At 30.0% G+C, this 23,604-nt stretch overlaps 4 protein-coding genes across 10 annotated transcripts in view; 2 read left to right on the forward strand and 2 right to left on the reverse strand.

The window, feature by feature from the left end:
* LOC122629050 (peroxisomal biogenesis factor 6-like) overlaps positions 1-1,946 on the forward strand; it is a 4,645-nt gene extending 2,699 nt beyond the window's left edge. For all 3 annotated transcript variants that reach the window (XM_043812036.1, XM_043812035.1, XM_043812034.1), the window contains exons 2-4: positions 18-259; positions 349-615; positions 713-1,946. In XM_043812036.1, the coding sequence (XP_043667971.1) occupies positions 24-259; positions 349-615; positions 713-908 (699 nt within the window). In that variant the 5' untranslated portion in view covers positions 18-23 and the 3' untranslated portion in view covers positions 909-1,946. The remainder of the gene's footprint in view (positions 1-17; positions 260-348; positions 616-712) is intronic.
* Positions 1,947-2,813: 867 nt separating this feature from the next.
* On the reverse strand, positions 2,814-12,175 carry LOC122629032 (fatty acid synthase-like). The gene is made up of 19 exons (XM_043811992.1): positions 11,677-12,175; positions 11,334-11,584; positions 11,009-11,240; positions 10,488-10,906; positions 10,105-10,398; positions 9,801-10,008; positions 9,543-9,703; positions 9,150-9,461; positions 8,551-9,056; positions 8,139-8,443; positions 7,648-8,052; positions 6,528-7,555; positions 6,218-6,459; positions 5,429-6,122; positions 4,513-5,344; positions 3,704-4,164; positions 3,357-3,611; positions 3,045-3,299; positions 2,814-2,980 (listed from the first exon to the last, which is right to left on the reverse strand). Exons 1-19 carry the CDS (start codon positions 11,864-11,866, stop codon positions 2,834-2,836), a joined length of 7,197 nt encoding a protein of 2,398 aa, XP_043667927.1. The 5' UTR covers positions 11,867-12,175; the 3' UTR covers positions 2,814-2,833.
* LOC122629048 lies at positions 4,099-23,221 on the forward strand. 4 transcript variants are annotated; one of them, XM_043812030.1, is made up of 5 exons: positions 4,099-4,209; positions 4,661-4,752; positions 20,307-20,844; positions 20,916-20,993; positions 21,080-23,221. In XM_043812030.1, the coding sequence occupies exon 5, from the start codon at positions 21,214-21,216 to the stop codon at positions 22,297-22,299; it is 1,086 nt and encodes a 361-aa protein (XP_043667965.1). In that variant the 5' UTR covers positions 4,099-4,209; positions 4,661-4,752; positions 20,307-20,844; positions 20,916-20,993; positions 21,080-21,213; the 3' UTR covers positions 22,300-23,221. The 4 variants fall into 4 exon arrangements, with proteins under 4 accessions (XP_043667965.1, XP_043667963.1, XP_043667964.1 ...); XM_043812028.1 differs by having other exon boundaries at positions 20,307-20,993; XM_043812029.1 differs by having other exon boundaries at positions 20,916-23,221.
* Positions 13,119-20,318, reverse strand: LOC122629033 (citron Rho-interacting kinase-like). 2 transcript variants are annotated; one of them, XM_043811993.1, is made up of 14 exons: positions 20,193-20,318; positions 19,875-20,067; positions 19,403-19,756; positions 18,857-19,101; positions 18,271-18,717; positions 18,012-18,144; positions 17,424-17,944; positions 15,865-17,328; positions 15,331-15,777; positions 14,910-15,262; positions 14,634-14,794; positions 14,352-14,564; positions 14,027-14,282; positions 13,119-13,944 (listed from the first exon to the last, which is right to left on the reverse strand). In XM_043811993.1, exons 2-14 carry the CDS (start codon positions 20,056-20,058, stop codon positions 13,836-13,838), a joined length of 4,887 nt encoding a protein of 1,628 aa, XP_043667928.1. In that variant the 5' UTR covers positions 20,059-20,067; positions 20,193-20,318; the 3' UTR covers positions 13,119-13,835. The 2 variants fall into 2 exon arrangements, with proteins under 2 accessions (XP_043667928.1, XP_043667929.1); XM_043811994.1 differs by lacking the exon at positions 19,875-20,067.
* Positions 23,222-23,604: the final 383 nt, after the last annotated feature.

Raw genomic sequence — 23,604 nt, forward strand, 5'->3', positions numbered from 1 at the left:
TTTTTTTTTTATAATAGAATGCAATGGGAGGTACGCATCTACATACTCCACCATCGATATTTCAACACATGATAATACAACAAGGTACTTCTCAGCAAGTAGGTTCTTGGACACAAATGCCACAAGTATTACCTTTATCTATACCTTGGAGTGTACCGTCGGTACAACAATCCGAATTGATCAGATTTACTGGCGAACAAAATGTTACATCTAACCTTCATCAGAAAAGAAAATTAGAGACACCGGATTTACTAGACATGTAAATTTTCATTTTGATACCTTATGCTATTTGAATAAGAGATCTATATACAGATACAATAATGTGAATAATTTGTTGCTCTAATATAGCAGAAAGACAAAACAATTAATAACGGAAGAAAAAATGGCTGCACACTTTCAAGATTTACATATCAGTTCTGCTTACCATTCACAAGATCCTGTACCATCTACGTCAACAGCAACTACTTCACTTGAAAAATCCAATGTAGGGATGGATATGGAAACTGCTAATGTGGTTGATACTGACAATTTAAAGAGTCCAAGATTAATTCTATCTGAAGAACTGAAACGAATACAACAGGAATCCATTCTTCCGTCGACTCTTCTATCCAAATTGTAAATCTACTATAAAATATTTAATCTGAGATATCATCTATAATTATTGATATACGAATGTATAGATACTAGAATAGTTGTAATTATTGTTTTTTAGGGAGAGGCCCTCTATGGCATTAGTTCTTTGGGAACCACCAAGTAAACATCTTCGTATTTTACCTACAAGAGATAGTCCAACGCCGGTTCCAAATGCGTCAGATGACAATAATAATAACAACAACAATAACAACAATAATAGCGATGGTATACCTGATTTGAATCAAACAAGTTCATTTGAACCAATGGAATTATGAAAAACGTATTAAAATATTTCTTGCTTCTGAACAAATTGATGCATCAGAGCGTATTTTTAGCTCTATAAAAAATTTTAATTAAAGTTCATTGTTGAACTCGACTATATGCAATTAATTTCTCTTGTTTAAATATACAAAAGAGTGGTATGTTTATACAATAAGATAGTTTGAATTTCAACTACATCGTTGATTACTTATTGTGATAAAATTAGTAATGCTGTTACATGACAAGCATTATTTTTTTTATCTTTGTCTCTCTGGTTCTTTCTTCTCATTATCTACACACTACATCATTTTCTACACACTTTATAATTACATATACACTTACATATTGTGGTTAATAGTTCATATTCGTTTAAGAATTTTCCATAAATTTGCGAAATGAAAAAAAATCGAAGTATGATATGGTCTGCTTCATCTCGGCAAACGTAGTAAACATAATTCTTAATACATAGTTCCTTTGGAAATAAGTACCATTTGTTTGTTCCTTGCTTATTAATTAATTTCCATTCAGACAATTACATAAGATATAATAAAACGAGTCGAATATGAGATAAAATACGCGATAGAATTTCATGTTAGTCATTCATACGTTATAAATATTCAACTCTATTATATTTTATTCTTTGCCTTAATTTTATTATATCTATCATATTATATAATCTTTTAATAGTATTCCTATGTGCAAATATTAGTGATATAATAAATAAGTCGAAAAAAAGTGTGATCTTTTAACTCATTCGGTTGACTCAAATTTGTTGACTTAATTTGCCATACAGGATAAATAAAAAGTTGTATGTGTGTGTGTGTTTGTATGTGTAAATATATATATGTATAATAAATATATTATATAATAGAAGTATAACAGCTACTTATAAGAGGAAGTGAAATAATGTAATAGAATAAAAAATATATCAATTCATTTGTATCTGCAAGCGAAGTAATCTACACACGATGATTGTCACTTATTAATGAACGCGGAATAATTCGCGCGCTATGAGATTTTTTTATCGAAAGTAAAAAACTTGTTGATTGTCAGTAATGTGTCTTTAATTTATGAAGTTGGTCGTGTATTTAAAACTATAATTGATCTATAACGAGACAAATGTGCTATGACTGTTAATCACCCCTAGTTTTATAACGTTTTACGGCAACAACGAGTGTAAACATAATTCTTGATAAACTTTGATGAACAAAATCTTATTTTAAAGATGAAGATTTAAACGAGGAGATAACTTTACCGAATGTTTAAAGAAATTTTATTTTTTTTCAAAAGAATCATCAAAAAATAGTGTTCCTTCAAGAATAGTTTATGCATAAAAATATGACACCGCTTCTTGTAATCCAGAATCTTCTTTTCATAAGTCAACATATGGGCGGCATTATCAAATTTGGGAGGAAATAAATAACTGACACGGTTACAAGAAAAATTACATCACGGGGAAATACATGACATCACATTATCCCCACTGCTAATCGTCGATCGATAGTAAATTGTCCTCGCTGTAGCTGGTCGATGTAAGTGCATGAAATTGACAAGCTATAAATGCAAACTGCTTTGCGATATCGTCCACATCTCTTTTGTTTGAGTCACGTAAATTTTCATTATAAATGTACACACATATATCCATCTTCAAGAACTTTGCTTCATGTTACACAACTAAAATCTAATATATGTTAATACGTGTTATTGATTCTTAATTCATTCAAAGTATGCGATATTAAGCAATAGAAATAAAATGAAAGAATGTATTTGTTATTTTAAATGTAAATGGCATATATCGTTACTAATACAAAGAACACAATATTCGATATATTTAAATTAAAACAAATCTTTATCATAATCGAAATCTTCAGCTTATAATAAAATTAAACATTATATCATATACATCAATATACATACATTACTACTATTAATTTTATTTTTATTGGTTTTCTTTCATTAAATTTTCTTTAAATTCTTCAGCATCCTCAAATAGTTCACCATTAATTGCCATTGCAATTTTCATATGTTCTAACATTGTAACATGATTGCCATCAACAACATATACTTTTACTTTGTTTTCAGTTATCTAAAAATATTTTATAGTAAATTAGTTATTATCTTTATAATCTATATAAATTTGTACAACTTACATTTTGTAGTCCATAATCATACTGTGCGTGTTGTACAGACGATAACATCGGTTTGAACAATGTTATTGGTGCTTTTATATATGGCATTGGTTCCGGGTTATATTTTATAACTGCTTTCAATCTCGCATAAAATGAGAAAATAGCGCTTCTCTGATCCAGTTCTAAATATATTTGCTTGTATTCCGGAGATATGGCATTAAAGAATGCATTTACTTTCTCATCCCACGTTTTGCATTTTCCTAATTCAAGTACAAGCTGGAAAATAATATTTAATATGATATTTGCAATCGAACAGCGCGTATCCAGACGTACCTGTTCACTATTAGTAGGTGTAAATGCGTCCATAATACCAAGCAGGATATTACTTTGCAGTTCTTCCTCTGATGACGAATACATATGTTGGTTTAGAAGTGTTTTCATTTGCTGAGGGGAACCGTCTATCAAAATTAGCTGACCATTAAATCCTCTGGCTTCTAATTTTCGTGCGAGTTCAATAGTTATAAGCGATCCGAATGAATATCCCACTAACGTGAAATTAGTTCGATCTTTAAGTTTTTCTAATAAGTGCTATAATATATAAAGTTATATATTACGTCAATGTGTAAGATTAAATAATATTCGATTTAATTAAATATTTTTTTTAGCAAGAGAATAGATACCGGTAGAAGTGAATCAGCCATCTCTTCTACAGTTTCTAATTCATAATTTGTAGCCAGTTGGAAACAACTTGCAGGCGATTTAATTTTCGATTCTAATGTTTTGAAAATGCTACCATAGCCTTCGATTCCTGGGATGAAGAATATTTCGTCCCGACCTTCCTCCGGATTAGTTTTAAGCTGGATAATTATTTCGGAGGAAAGTTTTTCACCAAACAATTGCATCAATATCTTTGTGCCAGCTAATATTTCTTTTGTAGTATTTTCATTACGATTTTTCTTATCTGCTTCTTTATTATTCATTTCCATAAGTTTAGCGAAGTTCAAGCTTCGAATATCTTGCGCGGTGAGATATATTTCATATTCACGCTCTAATGTCTGTTTTATTTCTACAGCCATCATAGAATCCATTCCAAGTTCAGCCAAGGAAGTGTGTTGACTGACAGTCTTCAAGTCTTTAATACCTGCGATCAAAAATTCGTACTTATAAAGAGATAAAGATCGTTAAGGTAAATACTCAGATCATACAATTACATCAAATTATTAAATTTAGTAATAATGATAAAAAAAATAATAATAATAATCACTACAGTAAAAACCATGCATCAAAGATTAACACGGAAATATTCATTTATAAAACATACGCACGCCATATTACAAATAGAAACATCATAATAGATATAAAATAATATATAACTTAGTCGAAGCTCGCCACGAATTATTACAAAATTATAAAACGATAGATCTTTGTGACGACAATAATAAAAAAAAAAATAATAAAATAATAATAATATGAATTAGATGAAACTTACCCATAATGTTTAAGACAGTATCTACAACATTATCTGCACTATTGCTATCCGATCGTTTTTCAGCGACTACCATACTAGCAACTATAGGTTTATCCTGTAGCAAAAATCTATTGAGTTCTTGTAAACATGATGTTATTCTTTGTTGTAGGGTACCACCGATAACAAGTTCCTGATCGATATTCTGCATGTCCGCAATAAGGCCGACGTCTCCAATCGCTCCCCATTGAATAGCTAATCCAGGTAAACCTTCTTCTACTCTTTTCTCGCATATTCTTTCCATAATGGAATTAGCCATACCGTAATTCGTTTGCCCAGCATTTCCTCTTCCGCACGAGACAGAAGAAAAAACTACAAAGTGTCGAAGATTCGGACAAAGTTTTCTAGTTACCTCATCCAAACATTTCGTGGCCCAAGCTTTTCCTTTGAAAGATTCTTCAAAAGTTTCTGGTGTTTGATTTCTACAAATACCGTCTTTCAAAGAAACCGCAAGATTAAATATACCATCGACAGGACCTTTATCTATCGCTGTTTTCACTATAATCTCACAGTCTTCTCGTTTAGCCGCATTGAGACCGATAAGGATTTTAATATTTACGCCATATGATTCCCATATTTTGATTCTCATGCGTTGATAACCATTCTTTATACCGTTTCGCGAAGTAATAACAATATTTTGAGCATTTCGAAGAATCAACCAATCGATTAATTCTAAACCAAAACCTCCCAAGCCACCAAGAATTATATAACTTTTGTCTGGAAAACATGTGTAAAAAGGTTCAGCCAACATGGGTGTATCCAATGGTTCATCCTCTTCGCGGATCTTTATGAGTACCTATGACATTTAAAATTATAATTTCAAATTATAATTCAGAATAGTTCAAGCAAAAGCATATTCAAATAACTAACGTCAACTTACTTTGCCAATATGTTTTCCAGCAGCCATGAATCGAAATACTGTTTCTATTTGATCTTTGCCAAAGACAGTTCTAATAATTGGTTTGACACCATTCTCCTTAATAAGTCTATTTAATATCGAATTGATCTCCATTTGTATTTCGCTACTCGTATTTATAATTTTATCTAACATAATGGCATGAAAACTGATCCCCTTTGCAAAGAATTCCATATTTAACGAATTATTTGCGACTATGTCAAACTTTCCGATTTCTAAAAATCGTCCTCCATAGGCCAAACAACGCAGAGATGCTAAAAGTTTTTCTTCCGATAAAGAATTTAAAACTATATCCACACCTGCACCATTGGTTTGTTGCAGAATTAATTGCTCGAAGCTAGTATCTCGAGAATTTCCAATATGATTATCATCGATACTAGGAAATGTTTCTTTAATGAATTTACGCTTTTCTGGTGTACCGACAGTAGTAAATACTTCACAACCTTCGTGAAGAGCTAAGTTAATCGCGGCTTGACCAACACCACCAGTACCAGCATGAATAAGTACTTTGTCGCCCTTCTTAATTTTCCCATTCATATAAAGGGCAACGATACTTGTGCAATATACACATGGTATTGTCGCTGCATCCTCTAAACTCCAATTTTCAGGTATGACCCACGAAAAAAAATCACTCATGCGGATAAAATTTGATAGACATCTGAAAAAAATGTCATTTATTTCATTCTCCTTTATTTTCTATTGTTTTATATACGAGATTAAATATATATCTTATAATTTTTAATCAGAGTTCACCTGTTTGTATAAACTCCCATAATTCGGAGACCATTGGTACTGATTCCGCTATATTCAAATCCGAGTACGTAATCTAATTCTTTTCTGTCTTCCACTATTACTTCTGGTGCTATTTTACCCGTTGCTAACATCACATCTTTAAAATTTAACGATGCATAATGAATGCGAACAAAATTTGCATTTTCATAGTTCTTCTTAATTGGCCCTTCAACCCAATGTAGCGAACTTAAATCTCCGCGTGACTATTAAGAAATATTATTGTATTACTTCATGATATGTTTTGATAAGTCGATGAAATGTCTTCACATACCGATTGAGTGATTAAGGCATGGTAGCTGGGTCTGGGCCCGGAAAGTGAAAGTAATTGATGTCTATACGATCCCCAAATGTTCCCTGGTCGTAAAACATTGGTAATAAGATCCATTTCGAGCTGTTCGGAATAAAAGGGTAATTCTAAAGAAAATTTCGGGGCTTTGAGATCTTGAATTAAAACAGCACGGAAGATTTCACCACCAGGTTCTTTTTGTAAACAATTAATGAATCCTAAGAGACCAGACTCAAAGTTTCCTTCCTCAACAAGTATAACTCTCGTATTACTGATATTCCGTTCTGTTTCATTGGCAAGTATTGTTTGGACTTGTTGTAACCAGTTAAATTCATTGCTGTTGACATTAATAAACAAAGTATTCTTGGAAATTTTCTTTATCTTCCTTAATAATATCCAGGATTCCTCGGATGTATGTTTCTCCAAAACTATATTTAATTTAAATTTGTTTAATATGGATAAATCCATTGGTGTATTTATTTTTTCACGCGATAAAATAAAACCTCCGTCTACTGTAGATTTTAAAAGTACTTTTAAATTATCCATTTTTTCTTTGCTTAACAAATCACATCCAACTGCTAACACCGCGGTATCATCTATATGTATCTTTTTCGATTCTGAAACTGTGATATCTTTAGGAATAGTTTCTTCGGCGAATTTGTTTGGTGGTACAAATACATTAACGTTTGCTTGAATCAAAGGCAAATTGCCTAGAATATTTGAAAAAAATGGAGAAGCAAGCTTCTCTGCAGATATATTATCATTATCCTCAATGAGTTCTATTGTTTTCACCTTAATGATCGGTATATTCTCAAGAGTAATATGCATAGATAACGTTAATACTTCACGTAATGAGATTTCCTTTTTATCACGATGAGCAATGAACTTATGTTCTTCGATTACTGGATCAGCGATAGGTCTTTTTCGAGCAATTGCACTAGCTCTAATACTATACATTTGCACACCTCCCGCTACAACCACGTCAAGGTCTTTATATAATCGTACAGATATATCTGAAATAAGAAAATTGTAGCATTATGTATGAGTAAAGGGATTCGGTATATATATTGTCAATAATAATTACATAATAAATATTTTTAATTACATTGTTCATCGGTCGGCAAATTTCGAAGATATTGTTGATGAGCTTTAGTATCTATTACCACTTTTCGAATTCCAATCGGCACAAATAAACCTCTAGTATCTAAACTGAGAATTTTCATCTGTAATATGTTATCCATGAACGCTGTCCAATTTTTCTTCCATTCAATATGTCCTTTATTTCCCGAAACTGACGCACTTCGCATACTTCGGAAAAGGCCGCTATATTGGTAACCACGTAATTTCAACTCTTTGTAGATATCTTTCGCGTCTAATTCTTCTTCCTCGTTGTCGAAATTTTTGTTGATCACATGAAGGGGTACTTTCTCTTTCGATATGTTTGTTACAACACGGATCACTCCGGTAACAATAGCAGCACCCCCTTCGATCACTTCGAAATTACCGGTGCCTATTTATTTGTAAGTCGATATATATCAAATTATCAAGATATTTTCATATATGAAAAATAGTTTACACGCGATACGAAGTAATTACCTTTTTGAATCATGACGATCATTTCAACTTTGCCTTCTTTGGGAATGGTGGTAGCTCGATTAAACTTTATATTTTTAATAACGACGGACACTTCCATGTACAACTTCCCTATCATCATACCCAAAGTTTCCCAAACCAAACATAAATATCCTGTTGCGGGAAACAAATTTCTGCCATCGATTACGTGACCACTTATAAACTCGAAATCTTCATCGATGATTGATATTTCAACCATCCGTTCTCCGGAAACAATTTTCTCTTGCATTTTGTAAGATGCTACGAACCAGTCATCCGAATGTTCCCATCTAAACACGTTATAATATTGAATTTCTATATTACATTCTATATTGCAAAGACAAAAAACTTTTAAATTATTAGTTCTTTTTGTTTTCTATATCCTCGTAATTCTTACCTAACGAGCGGAGATATCATTGGAGTACCTCGACTAACCGGATATTCTACGGGCGGATATAATTTAGCAAGATCAAGTTGTAAACCAGCATTATAGAGCTTTCCTAATCCTTGCAAAAAAACTTCTACGTTCTCTTTATGATCTCGTTGAATTAATGTAATATTCGTTACTGTTGGTTGCAATGATTTTTTTAAAACCGCTTGTAATAAACCGTGCGGTGCAATTTCAATGGTAATAGCATTGTCAGGAACAAGGTCTAAGATTTCCTCAAAAAGTACGGGTTTTAGCAAATTATTCGTATGATACTCGGCTGACGAAAATTGTGCGGCTGATGTCGACCATTCGATACGTGGTACCGATGTACTAAGCCATTTTTGACTTCGAGGCCTTGCCACTGGTATCACTTCTTTCAAATATGCCAAAAGTTTCGATCCGGCTGCTGCGATGTAACGGCTATTACAAGGCATATTATTGCACGATATCTCTTTCGCAAGAATGTTGTTTGCCTGTCAAACATGAATATATTATATGAGCTAATTAAAAAAAATCATTCTAATCAATATTGTTATCGGAGAGATCCTAATTGACCTCAAACGAACCTGCAATTTTTCAACGAATGCGTTTATAGATTCTGCCGGTCCGCTAATAATTGAACTTTCAGGTCCGTTGTGACATTCGACGTTGATGTCAGCAGGACATAAATCTTTTATATCTTTATAACTAATTTCTACCATGGCCATAGAATTACGAGATACTTTTGTTTGTATCAATCCTCGCGAATACGCTGCCAATATCATTTCCTCCGTAGTTAAACATCCATCTGCGTATGCACAACCAAGTTCGCCAACGGAATGTCCAATTATGTAGTCTGGTATTACGCCCACAGAAGTTAAAAGATTTACCAAGCCGATCTATACAATTTTATTTCATTTTATCAGGTCTTATCGAACAAATGCAAACCTCGTAAATAGTAGAATATTTGTCAAATTTACTTGAATCGCAGCAATGCCGACGAACGAGTGCAAGATATTGTCAAACATATTATTATCTTTTTTAGTTAATATCTCATAAATATTGAGTTTACGGGGTTTTAAAACAGCATCGCATTTCTCTATTGCTTTGGCAAATATAGGGAATCTCATCAGAGCTTGACCTAATAAATTTCAAATTCCGTTTAATCGTCGCAATAAACATTATTTTTATAGATTTTCAATGTTTACGAAAAAACGTTACAACAAAAATGTTCATACCCATTCCAGGCCATTGCGATCCCAATCCAGAAAAGACGAACCATATTGGTTTTTTGATACTAGAATAATTTTCAATCTCCCTTATTTTCTTGTCAGATTTTTTAACGCCTGTTATCGTGTATCCTCGATACAAATGACCTGATATTTCTTTAAGATGAATATCATGAAAAAGACGAATAAATTCAACGTCTACTGGTCGATTATCGATCTATGGAAAAAAATGTTGAAATTGTATTTATATGATTCTAACAAACAATATCTTTGTTTCTTTTATTAAAAAGAAGTTGGATTAAATTCTACGTACATCATTTAATATGGTTACTACTGCTTCTTCGGTACGTCCAGAAGTAACTACAAGTCTAGGCAAATCATCATTTGGTAAACCTTTATTGACCTTTGTTTTCGGGTTTGATTGGAGTAAAACGTGAGCATTAGCACCACCAAAGCCGAAAGAATTTATGCCTATGTATTCGCTATCTAATGGAGTCACTTCGGTAACGACTTTGATTCGCCCTTCTGTAAAACATTTCACGTCTTCGCGTGGTCGATTAAAGTTAATATTTGGAGGTATTAGACCAGACTCCATCGAAATTATCGCCTGTAAAATATCGAAGATAGGAATAATAATAATAATAATAATAATAATAATAATAAATTCTCTCGTCTTACGCTTCAAACAATATTTACCTTGGCAATAGAACAAACTCCACTGGCTGGTTCGGTATGACCCAAGTTTCCTTTAATAGAACCAATTTTAAGAGGATTAGTTCTGCCTTTAGTGAAGACGCGATCTACAGCATTTAATTCTTCAGGATCACCAACTCTCGTTCCGGTACCATGAGCTTCGATGTAATGAATAGAAGTCGTTGGTATACCGCATTCTTCATAAAATTCTTTAAGAAGAGTACTCTGCATTTCGCTAGATGGAAACGTTATTCCCTCTTCTTTATAACCATCGCAATTTGTTTTCGCATGAAAAACCGTAGCATAGATTCTCTTAGCATCTTTTGCTTTTTGCAAAAATGCTATAGCCACGGTTTCACTACGCGTGTAACCAGATGCATCCGCATCGAAACACTTGCAACGACCATCCTGAGATAAGACCCCTATTAAAGAGATGCATGATCGAATAATTGTATAATATTTTCACATTGATAATTTTCTAAGAAAAAGAATACATTCTTTAAACGAGTTGACACGATTAATACCTAAACGGCTAAATTGCAGAGTCACGTATGGATGAAGGCAAAGATTTGATCCACCGACGATAGCGTAATCGCATTGTCCGATACGTATAGCTCTATAAGCGTGTTCCATCGCATAAAGACTTGAACTGCACGCTGTATCGACGGTATATGATGGTCCAATTACACCCAACCAATATGAAATTTTGTTGGCCAACATACCTCTGCTACATCCCGTGACACCAAAACCACTTATCTGAAGTTAAAGAGATATTTTTCATTTCATCCATTCACATAAATAATCTTGTCTATCTGATCTATAATTGTTGATCTATCTCATTTCGCCTACTTCAAGTTTGTCGTAGTACCAAGTTTTCTCGGTTTCGGAAAAACATGAACCTATGAATACACCTGTCCTCGTCCCACGCATGTCGTCTGGATTAATTCCAGCATCTACGATAGCTTCGTAAGTATGTTCGAGCAACATTCTGCACATAGGATCCATTGTATGGGCTTGCTTAAAATGAATTCCAAAATACGATGCATCGAATTTCTGAATGTTATCAATTTTGCCACTCCGTGCTGGAATTTCTGGGTGTTCTTATGAAATAGAAAAATAGAAAAATAGTTTAATATGACTTTAACTAACTTATTCTGTTAAATAAAACAAATCATGTATGTAAATTCGATACCTAGTTTCCAACGACGACTGTCTTCCGTGATACAATCTTTAAAGTTAAAAATATTTTCTTTCAATATCTCTACATTATCAGATTCTGGAAATCTACCAGCGAATCCAGAAATAACGACTTCTTCGCCTGGTTCTGGATAAGCATATTTGAAAAATCTATACGATTCTTCTGGTACATTATATTCGCTCATGATGTTTCTCGTTTCTCTACGTCAAAATAAAATATAAAAATTTGAAATGAAACTGAAACAAACTGAAACGAAGTATACCTTTACAATTACTAAAATTGTCGGCGATGCATTTCCTTTTATAACAATGTTATATCCCCACCAAGAAATTCGTTATACTATACAATTATACTCACGCATTTTTGAGAATTTGTACTAAACTTATGCAAATGAAAATCAGTTTAAAAGTGACCTGGGACCGCCTCTCTTTCCTCTATTCCAATTAGATAATCGAATACAACATTGAGTGACATTATGCACTTTGATCGGACTTTTTTTAATATTCGAAATATTAAACTTGTACCTAAATGAATAAAGATCGGATTTATCAAATTTATTATAATTAAATCAAAAAGATTTTGTTTGATTGAAAAAAGGATAAAATCCGATTACTTATACTAATATTTATACTAATATAATTATGAATTCAAATGATGTAAATTAAACAGTATAAATTATAATCAACGTAACAGCATTTTTCAAAGCGTTTTCAAAAAAATGTCATGTTCCGTCTACGATATCTTAAATATCTGAAAATAAAAAAGTTTTCATTTAAATTTTACACTCACACATACAGTGTATATATCATTTTTTCAATAACATTTGCATTATAAATATCGTTATAACATAAAGAAATTTTAAATTAATTCGAAAAAAATTTAATTAAAATATGTATATATAGTAATATCATGAATTCTTAATAAATATTCGTCTATACTCTATATTCAAGTGTCAAGGGTTGCCGGATGTCTCATCGCTTTACATAATGTATACGGACGTTAATTTTATTATCAATCATAATATTTACATTTATTAAGAATAATATTATTCTATGTACGTATTATATTATTCAAATATTAATACATTTCGATCCTCTACGATATAAAGAGTAATAAATATGTAAAAGTATTGCGTTCCACTATATTCATAAGATTGATAATTAAAATAGTTATTAAAATATTACAAATTCAAGAAAATTGTTAATATAAAAATTCAAGCAAAGATTATTCAACACAATAAATAATCTTATTTTAACGACATGCATAATTTTATACTTTAATAATTCTATAAGTTTCATACTGATACAAATACGATTATATTCATAACCGGTCTCAACAATGTATTAATATATAGAAAAAGTTTCATATCGAAAAAATATCATATTTAAATAATACACTGTTGAGAAAAAAATTGCATATATACAGTATCTACAAAATATAATGAATATCTTTATTGTATCAATAATGAGTTACATTAAATTACAAAATTAAGCACTTTTTATTAACGTGTAGTGTCGAAAAAATATATTATATTGTTATTATGTTTTATATATTTATATATATATGTGTGTGTGTGTGTATATATATACATACATATATACATACACACACACAACACGAACAAACATACACACACACGCACATACATATATACTCATAAAATTATCGCAAAATATCTTTAGTCTTTGTAAATAATACTTAATTAAATAGTACAAACAATTATTATAATTTTTTTACTTTGTACTCCTTTAATACGTGTCTTGTTAACACGTTATTATGTGCCTTAAATAAAACTATACTTTATAGCACTTATAATATTAAATTTGTATGAAATGAAATCTATAAACATTAAATAGTAATACTACAAATAGTATTATCTAACCGGTCTTCTTTAATCGAAAAATTTTACCTTTTCTGTATAATTTCTTTGTTACATCAAACTTACTATATATCTTATAACAATCAGGAGAAAAAAAAATGATAATAAACGAACGCAAATATGTCTTATTTCGATAACCAAATAGTAATTAATTAATGACGGACATACAATGTAAGTATATATGTTGTATGCTATCCAGGCTTGAAATATATATATGATGAATGTGTGTGAAAATAATAATAATAATTATCCAATAAAAGTTAAAAAAAAAATGTTAGTGCTTCGACGCATCAGCAAAGTGCACTTTCTTTCCTTGGCCATCCAAAGCTTCCATAAGGCTTGAAGTAAAACTGAATTCTGAAGTACTTTCATCATCTTGCATCCTACAAGAGATAAAATAAGCAAATGTGTAAAATTTCATGTGTAAAATAAAAAGCGTACTACTTATAAAAATATTATAATTACATCGTATCTAAACTTGTAATACTGCCGTTTAGATCAGGTATATTAAAAGAACCTTCTATTTTCAATAACTCAAGAAAAGAATTAACAGATGCAACATAAATTCCTTTCGAATTAGTTACACCTAAATATCGTATACTTGATAGTTCGACTAGAGTTCTTTCCGGAGTTTTAGACGACAATGTATATGCTTCTGCATCTAATTTTACTATTTCAATCGATGAAAAATGTATGATGTATAGATATGGTTTTCGATAGGCTGAAAAAAAGAAACATGTTACGAGTATATCACAATAAATAACGATAACAAAAATATATATTGTCTTACCAAAACCAAATGGTAAATGATTCCACGTTGGATCAATACTTCGTGTTCTGTGACCATTTTCATCAACAAATACACCAAATTCATTGTAACAAAGCAAAAGTTCTACTGTTGAAGGCTTATGCGATACATTTAAAACACAAACTGGAAAAATACCAAGTTTTGCAACACCACATAATGCTTCTTTAACTGAACTGTCATCTTCTTCTGGAAAATCTACATAATCGTTTTTGGTTATATGTTAAGTATAAAATTTATTTCCATCGATATTTCTCTATGCTTTACCTTCGACATAATAATTATTGAGATCGATTTGAAAGAATTTATTACATCCAACGATAAGACGACATTTAGTAAATATAGCGCAACTGCAAGGTTTAGGTGTTTCAAACTCACGAATTTTAATAAACCCTCCACGATCTTCTTCGACGATCCACTTAAATAATCTATATATTAAATAGAATCAAGTAATAATAATAATAATAATAATACAATTTATCATATACGATTCATAGGAAAGAACTTAAAAATTAAATATAATATGTGTTACATAAAACATACATCACATATGATGCAAATGCAGCACAAAGGAATGAATCTTGTAATTGATAAAAGTGACAACTTTCAGATCCCGTCAAAACAGCTTTCGTATTTATAGCTGGTCTAGAACACTCGGCTGCAAGCGAATTACTCCTTAATTGTCTCAAAGAACAATAGACCAATTGTCTATTTTCACCAGCTATCATTATAGCTATGTCTAAATGAGGATGTAAAGACAGTTGATGCACTTTTTTTACTCCACGAATTGTTGTAAGTACTCTCGACTTTGTACCACAATATGAAAATAATCCTTCTTCTGCGCCTAGCAAAAGAACATTTTCTCCCAGCAAATCTACTGCACAATTTATGTCCAACTGAAAGTATATAAAACATATGCGAAACATGGACTCAAGATAAATTTAATAAGTATAAAAAATATTACCTGATGCTTTTCTAGTCTAAGTATTGTTTGATACTTTTCATTTCTTATTGCTTTAACAGATGAACATTGACTAGTAACAATTTTTAGAGCTTTCACCCAATTCTTTTTATCAGTTTGACTTAAAGCCATAATATCCAGCCTAGATGTAGGCCAGCAAGTTGTTAAAGAATTGGATTCTATTCTAAAGATAAATGGTAGATCAGACTTTGCAGTTCCAATTACTTCAGCTTGCTGTATATTCTCTACAATATTAAAACCATCTTTTTCATTTAAATTCAAACTATGCATTGGTGCCATTCCAGACGAAGGTTGATGGTCATATATACATAAACGAGATTCTTCTAATCTCAAATAATTTCTTTCCCAGCAGGATTTTGATCGTGCCGGCATTTTTACCCAGCCTTCCATTGAAATATCACTGTTATTATTCTGAACAGTTTGAGGACTCTATAAAACAATATAAATCAAATAAATTTATATCTATTTTTTATATAAAGTTATTCAATAAATTTTAATACTCAGTGAAATATCTACCATATCAGGTTTATCCGGTTGATCTATAGATAACGTTTGAATGCTACCGCCCAAAGACGATAGACTGTCTTCACTATTCTTTAAAGTCCTACTAAATTGTTTAGTGAAATCTCCAGGAAGACCGCATGTTGCAGGAACGGATAATGAACATTTCAAATGTGTCATTACTTGACATTCGCTACAAATAGCTGCACGTTTTCCAAATTGAATAGAATCAGCGCATGCAGTGCATTTTCCAGCACGCATCGGTAATGCAACATTAAATCTATGTGGAATATTATGACCCATTCTCTGTGGTGACAAACGTTTAGTTAAAATATCATTCGTTGTTTCTATAACATGTGCCATAGGCCTTTTTATTTCTGGAGAAGATGGCGAAGAAGGTGCTGACGCAGATATGTGCATAGCCTTATATGCTAGTAACTGATCCGTTAATGACTTTACCTTCGCTCGTTCTTTGGTAAGTTGATTTTCTAATTCGCGATATCCAATAGGCATACTTGTACTAGTAGGAGGAATATTCTCCTTTTGTTTGGTACCAAGAATTTTATCACACATAGTCTTCTTTTTCTTACCACATTCTTCTAATTTTAACTGCAAATAATCGATTAATTTCGCTTGTTGTTGCCGAGTACTCTCAGCTTTAACTTCTCTCTCTTGATAAAATTGCCTCATTTCGGCCAAGACATTTTCCAATTCTGTGATTCTGTATCTAAGATCTTGTCCTTGATCTATGCTATTTTGTAAATCGGCCATCAACGAATAATTTACTTCTTTTAATTCATGTAAACTTGTTAAATGTTGACTACTCTCTTCCTTAACAATTATTGCTTCTGCTTTTGCAGTTTCTAATGCACGTTGCATCTCTGAAAAGTCACATTCTAAATCACCACATTTCATACTTAAAGATTCAACCTGTGCAGTTAATTCTTGTACCAATTTTTTGTATTGATCTCTTTGAGCAATTAAACTATTCCTTTCACTATCTATATCATTTATTTCTGCTTCTAATCTTTGAACGTTGCGTTCAGCTGTCAGTTTAAAATTTTTCTCTTCATTATGCGCTGTTTGTATTTCACGTAATTTTATTTCCGCAGTTTCTAAATCTTTTTGTAATTTCATTTTATCTTGGATTAACATATTTTCTCGAGTTTCGTGATCACTCGTCAATCTTTCATAATCCGTTAGTTGTTCTTCAAGTACAGTACAAGTTTCTTTCAGAAGCTCGATATTGAGTTCATAACCATTAATTTCCTGTTCTAATTTTTCTATTTTTACTTCTAACTCTATTTTATCTTCATTATGTTTCGTACTAGATTGTGATAAGCGCTTATTTTCTGCATTGAGATTATCTATACGATCTTGATATGCTCGCATTTGTTTACGTGTTGCGTCTACTTCCCTCCGTAATGCTGCACTCGTAGACTGAAGTTCTTCTATTTCACGGTTAGTTTGCGTTAATGCCTATAATTACAAATGATAGTAAGATCTAAATTTAAATAAATAAATAAATACACTTACATACACGTACGCGTAATCTGAAAAATGTAAATCTTTACCCTTTGTGCTGAATCTGCTTGCTGTTTATTTCTAGATGCTTCTTTTGTAATTTCTGTTAAAGATGTTTTAGCGCTATCCAATTCTTTCAATAATTTTTTTGACTTCTCTTCGTCTTCTTTCGTCTTATTATTTATTCTATCTAATAACTTCTGCTTCTCTTCTTGCAATGTTTTTATTTTTCCTTCAGCTGTTTTTACTTCTCTTAATGCAATTCGTTTATCCAAATTACAATCTGACAATTCTTTTTCTTTTTTCCATAAATTCATTTGAGCCTGTCTTGCTGTTTGTCGTTCAGCAGAAACATTTTCTCTTAAAGTGTCAAGTTGCTGTTCAAATTTTTGTACTTGTTCTTGTAAATGTGAATTTTTTTCAAGCAAGTTTTCTGAAGAAACTACATTGGTGTTTGATTCCATAAATCCAGATTTTTTAAGACTAGCATTTTCAGCTTCTAATTTAGTAACACTCTGTTCCAAGCGTTTCAATAGTTCTTCCAAATTGCCAACTTTACGTAAATGTTCCTCTAAAGTAAAATAAAAAATAAAATGAATAATGTAGATTCTTCAGTTTTAAAAATAATTAAAGCATACCTTCTTTATCCAAAGAATCTTGTAGTCTTTTTTGCAAAGCAACTTTATCTTGCGTAGCTTGTTCCAAGTTTAAAGCAAGAGTTTCATTCTGTTCTAAATTCATTATAGTATCATTCAAATCAGATTTAGTTGCCTAAAAAAAAAAAAAAAAAAAAAAAAAAATATGTAAAAAATTACTTTCCTATAATTCACATATATAAAATAGAAGAAGACATGATCATATAATCAATATGTTATAATTTTTTAAGTAAATTCTCACTTCCAATTGTTCCTTAAGTTGTGTATTTTCTGCCTTCAACCTTTCAAGTTGTTCTCGCATATTAGCAAACGTTTGTTCTGATATCTGTGCATTTTCCAATTGTTTGGTTCTTTCTTGCAACTGTTTCCGTAAAGTTTCTATTTCTGTATCTCTCACAGGTATTGTAACTTGTACCGCACGTAATTGCTCTTGACAATCTTTAAGTTCATTTTGGGCCAGTTCCAAAGCAACATGGAGCCTTGACTGACGACAATGATTAGAATCTTGTTCATTTCTTAATTTTGTTTCCAATTCCGTATTTTTGGCTATTTCAAAATCTAATTTTGCACGTAATTCAGATATTTGATTATGTGAACGATTTGCTATTTCTTCTAATTTTGTTTCAACACCTTGAACACTCTGCCGATTAAGCTCTCTGGTTTTAGCTAAAGATTCCTTGTATTGCGTCTGTTATAAAAATTGTATTATATTATACTTTTTTTCACTCATATATGCATAAAACAATAAACATTCTAAAGAATATTATTACTGAAATTAATAAAAATTATTTTAGGTTATAACTAATTCCATAACACATATAACCAACCTGAAATAATCTAAGTTTATGTAACTCAGCATTTGCAGTTTCAAGTTCACATTCTGCTCTCTGTAATCTTGAACTCATTTCGTTGTTACTTGTACATAATTCTGTAATGCGTGTAGTTTGGGTTTCAATGTGTTTGTTAAGCTGTACAATCTTTTCTTTTTCTGCATTTTCCCATTTACGCTTAGCATCTTTTATAAGAGCAAGAGCTTTACTCTCTAAATCTCTCCTTTCTTGACGTTCCAATTCTAAAGAATTCATGAAGAACAATTATGCACAACATAAAAAAAGATCATGTAAATGATCTACTGTGATTATACTTTCAAAAATTTTTTATGATTATTTATATTATGAATAACATTAATGTAATATACTTTACATTAATATTAATGTTATATATAATTTACTTTAATATTTTATAAATATAATTATAAATATCATGTAAAGGTAAACACTATAACCTTTCCTTATATTCAAAATATTATGGCAACTTTGTCAAAATTACAATGTTGCCATTATTCTATCTATGACCAATTTATAAAAATATACCTAATGTCCTCTTTACTGCTGCTAATTCTGATCTTGTTGTAATTAATTCTCGTTCTAGTTTATCCCTTTCTTTATTAGAAGCTTCCAATCGTTTTACTTTTTCCTCCAATTGATATTCCAGCTGGACAATTTCTCGAACTTTATCTTGAAGTTCAAGAATCTTTTTTTGTTTTTCTTGTATCTCCTTTTTCTTATAATCTAATTGCATTTCTAATTCCATTTTTTCCTTTGAATATTTATCCGACTGCAATAATTGATGCTTAGGATATCTAAATTCAAAGAATGGTCCTTCCGAAGTATGTTTAGACAAATGCTTAGTTTCCAACTTAGTTTTTTCAAAATCCATTTGATCACCTATCATATAAATAAGTATATATATATATATGTATATGTATATATTTAAAGTATATAAAGCAACAAGAATCACAATGTTTTCAGATAGATTCAAAGCACACATACTATCAAAAATTACCTAAATTATTTTTTGTTTCTACCAAATCTGCATTTTTTAAATCTACTAATTCTTGTTTCAATTTACTAGGCTCTTTATCAAGTGTTTCTAACTTGCTTCTATGTATCCTCTTTTCATTTCCACTTTGTGAATTAGAAGAAGGTGGTTTAAATCTTTCATCTGTCTTATCATTGGACGCTAACATCTTTGTATTCTATAGGCAGCATTTATAAATAATATCATTATCACCTAATCTATCTATTTATAGTATCTAACAAAAGGTTTCTAATTCAATTGATCAAAAATATATATCTATTATATACATGATTTTTTACTTACTATATTTTAAATACTTTTTGTTTAAAATTTTCTATATATTATCGTTCTTAAGTTGTTCTGATAAGAATAAATATCTTCGCCATTCGAAAAAATATTTTTTTCTTTTTTTTACAGATATCCATGTGCACTGTTCACATCATAATATGATCACATCAAGAAAAATCTAACTTTTATCATAAATAACAGTACGATAAATACCATCTCATTCAAATAAACAAACAGTGATCTTTTGCTGAATTGATATAATTACATAATGAATATATCATTTATATAAGGAAACAACGATCAAATCATATAATATTATGATTAAAACGATACGATCAAAAGATTGCAATTCGTCATTTATAACTTCACTGTATCTTTCAACAATACGCTATTCATAACGGTCGCGCTTCGAACTCCATGATGTTAATATTCAAAATTATCTCTCAGAAGCTTTACGATGATTCGTTCTAGACGACACATTTCTTAATCTAAATAACCAATAGAAATGCAGATATAAATGTAACAAGATATCTTTCCATTAAATTTCTTTGTCAGTTTTCAAATAATTCGCTCATAAAATGGCGGGCAGAAGAAGTTCACCGATTGGTGAACATTTTTCTTATTAAGCTTAAGTTTGACGATTTTCGAAATAAGATTAAATGGAAAGGTTGTTATCCAATCAAAAATTCTAATATTTTAATATATTTAAATATTATAAAAACATTTATATATATATAGAAAAAACTGAAGATCATGGTAATCAAATTGAAAATGATTTCTAATTTAAGAAGTGTTCACACACACGTGGAGATTTATGTAAGTAGTATGTGTAAATTGTATACAGTATGTTTTGTGCATGGAGGATCTTACAAATTACAAATATTATTTCTTTTTAACATTAGTGAAGAAGCCTTCGAAAGGAAGAAAGTGTATTAAAATTAAAAGTAATATAAACACAATACGGATATTTAATATACAATAATGTCCATATAAATGTCTCTCATATAAATTATTAAATACGATAATTTTATAAAACATGGAATTAATTACAATAGAATTAAGACCCCGTCTTCGATCTTGTACAGTTTTTCTATTTATGCAAAAATCTATAAGCTTAGATAAAATACAAATTAAACTCTTGGAAACAAGTATCGTATTGTTAATAGGGGAAAATGTAACATCTATCATATTACCAAATATAAAAATTGTACCAACGTCATTGTCTTCCTTGAGTGTAGTAGATAGATGGGTGTGTTTTCGTTTACATACACAGCCATCAGATTCAGAATTTGGATCATTTCAAAGAGAAGTTATCACAGATACAAAAGCACAATTTAATATATTAGAAAGTAAGAGAAAGATAATTAAAAATTCTAAATGTACAATATTGTGTATGTGTTGTAAGAATGTATTTTGTAATGAGCTTTATTTTCAAAGAGTTTTACCATTTCCTAATATTGACTTTGACCCATCTGAATGGTTCTGTAGCAAAAATGATATAGATTTCGTATCACTATTACATCCAAATGAATTAGATCTTTTTTATGGCCCATATTTTTCAATAATAAATAGCAATATTTTTTACAATTACAAAAAAAACAAAAAAGACATTTTATGTAACAGATGTTTGTTAAATGTAGGACTTGAGGATAAAGGTAATTCGTTTAAGATTTGGGATTGTTGCATTGATTATAAATTGGAGACAGATAAAATAATTATTGAAGAAGCATCTAATCCTCTTCATGATTTTATAACAATTATTAAAAGTTTCATTAGTAATAATACATTTGGTGAAATTATTCTAGAATGTTTATTAGCTAAACAATCGCATTATATAGTAATTAAACCAATGGATATGCGGTTAGGTATACTTACAGAAGAAAATGTAAAATGCAACAATGACAAGATTAATCTAAAAGAAACTTTTGTTATTAAAGTATTGTACAAATATGGAACAGACAAAATGATTTTACCTGAAGATTGTATCAATGCAAAAAATTATGAAGTAAGTTTATCTATAATTGAAGCTGGATTTAATTACTTATTATTATCAACAAAACGATTTCCAAAAGATTATAAAACCATTGAGGATTATTATATTGGTTATATAAATATAGAATAAACTAATTGACTGTTTTGACTCTTAAAAAAAGATATGTATATAAAAAAATATATCATTTCTCAAACTTGACTTATTTTTTTAAATTTTATGCATCAAGTTATGTATGATATAGTACATAAAACAAAATATATATATATATATATTTTTTTTTGAACAAATTAGTAACATTTTATTGAATCATTGATTTACAGTTTTCTTAACTTATCTCCACTACTATACTACTAGGCTGTATTGTACAGTATTAATTTCCTATATTCTGGCACTATATTCCAATTTTATTTAAAAGTATTACCACTGCTTTAGATATAGCAGCTCTAGAAAATTAAATATAAATTATATATTTTTATAATTTTTATTACTTTTTGAAGTGCCTGTTATTTGCCAAATCAAATGTGATGCAAGAAAATATAAAAAGATAAAAAAAAAATATGTATAATATTAATGTTTAAATATAATTAAAGTGCATGTACGTAATTTTCATTTTCTCTCATTAACTTCTATTGATTTACATATGTATATGTATAATTTTACAAACATCAAGAAAAATAACGTTGAAAATGCTAATAAAACTATCTCCATAGCATAAAAGAGAAACATACATTTTGATTTACTACTTTTTCTTATTGTTAATATTTTCCGTATTTTATATCTCATATATTTGATGCAACCAACACATACATATTAGTTATAGAAGAATTTGTGAATTATACAGTTTATACTTAAAAACTTTCATGAAAACAATATTTTATATAAATTTTTACGAAAATGATTAATCATATGATTTTTCATAAGTATTCATTGTATTAATATCATTCTATGACTGATGTTGTACTATTAGTAGACAATGATATAAAATATATTACAAACATGCAGATTTTAAGACCCATGCATTAAAGATAATCATTTATAATATTCTTGGAGATTTAATAATCTTTGGTTAATCATTTTAATGTGAATTATTTCAATTTAAAAGAATTTTCAAAACAGCAAATTATATTATTTTATCAATTATTTTAGTCTGTTTAAAATTATACATATGTAACTTGAGATATAAATAAAATCTTATTCGTAAATAAGTTACAGCCTATGTATTATAATTATTCTTACATTTTTTTTTTAATTACGTACATTATACAGTATAAGCTTTGAGATGTACTGTATGCATCTATCACTGATAGTTCTATAAAAGTAAATCTTTAAGATTAATGTTTAATTACAATTAATATAAATAATTTTAATTTCTTGCATCCTCTATTTTGTTTGTATAATAAAAGCTTACATACCAAAATTATAAAGTCAATTAAA

Source organism: Vespula pensylvanica, chromosome 5 (genome assembly GCF_014466175.1).
Source record: "Vespula pensylvanica isolate Volc-1 chromosome 5, ASM1446617v1, whole genome shotgun sequence".
In the NCBI taxonomy this organism is placed as follows: domain Eukaryota; kingdom Metazoa; phylum Arthropoda; class Insecta; order Hymenoptera; family Vespidae; genus Vespula; species Vespula pensylvanica.

Bases quoted from the DNA above. Each gene is read 5' to 3' on its own strand.
- LOC122629032 (XM_043811992.1), bottom strand. From the start codon at position 11,866: ATGAGCGAATATAATGTACCAGAAGAATCGTATAGATTTTTCAAATAT. The intron at 9,057-9,149 runs GTTCGTTTGAGG...CATGTTTGACAG, and splicing joins CATTCGTTGAAAAATTGCAG to GCAAACAACATTCTTGCGAA. The intron at 2,981-3,044 runs GTAAGTTGTACA...AAATATTTTTAG, and splicing joins ATGATTATGGACTACAAAAT to ATAACTGAAAACAAAGTAAA.
- LOC122629033 (XM_043811993.1), bottom strand. From the start codon at position 20,058: ATGTTAGCGTCCAATGATAAGACAGATGAAAGATTTAAACCACCTTCT. The intron at 19,102-19,402 runs GTATATTTTTAT...TGAATTCTTTAG, and splicing joins AGCAGTAAAGAGGACATTAG to AATTGGAACGTCAAGAAAGG. The intron at 15,778-15,864 runs GTAGATATTTCA...ATTGTTTTATAG, and splicing joins AACCGGATAAACCTGATATG to AGTCCTCAAACTGTTCAGAA.
- LOC122629048 (XM_043812027.1), top strand. From the start codon at position 21,214: ATGGAATTAATTACAATAGAATTAAGACCCCGTCTTCGATCTTGTACA.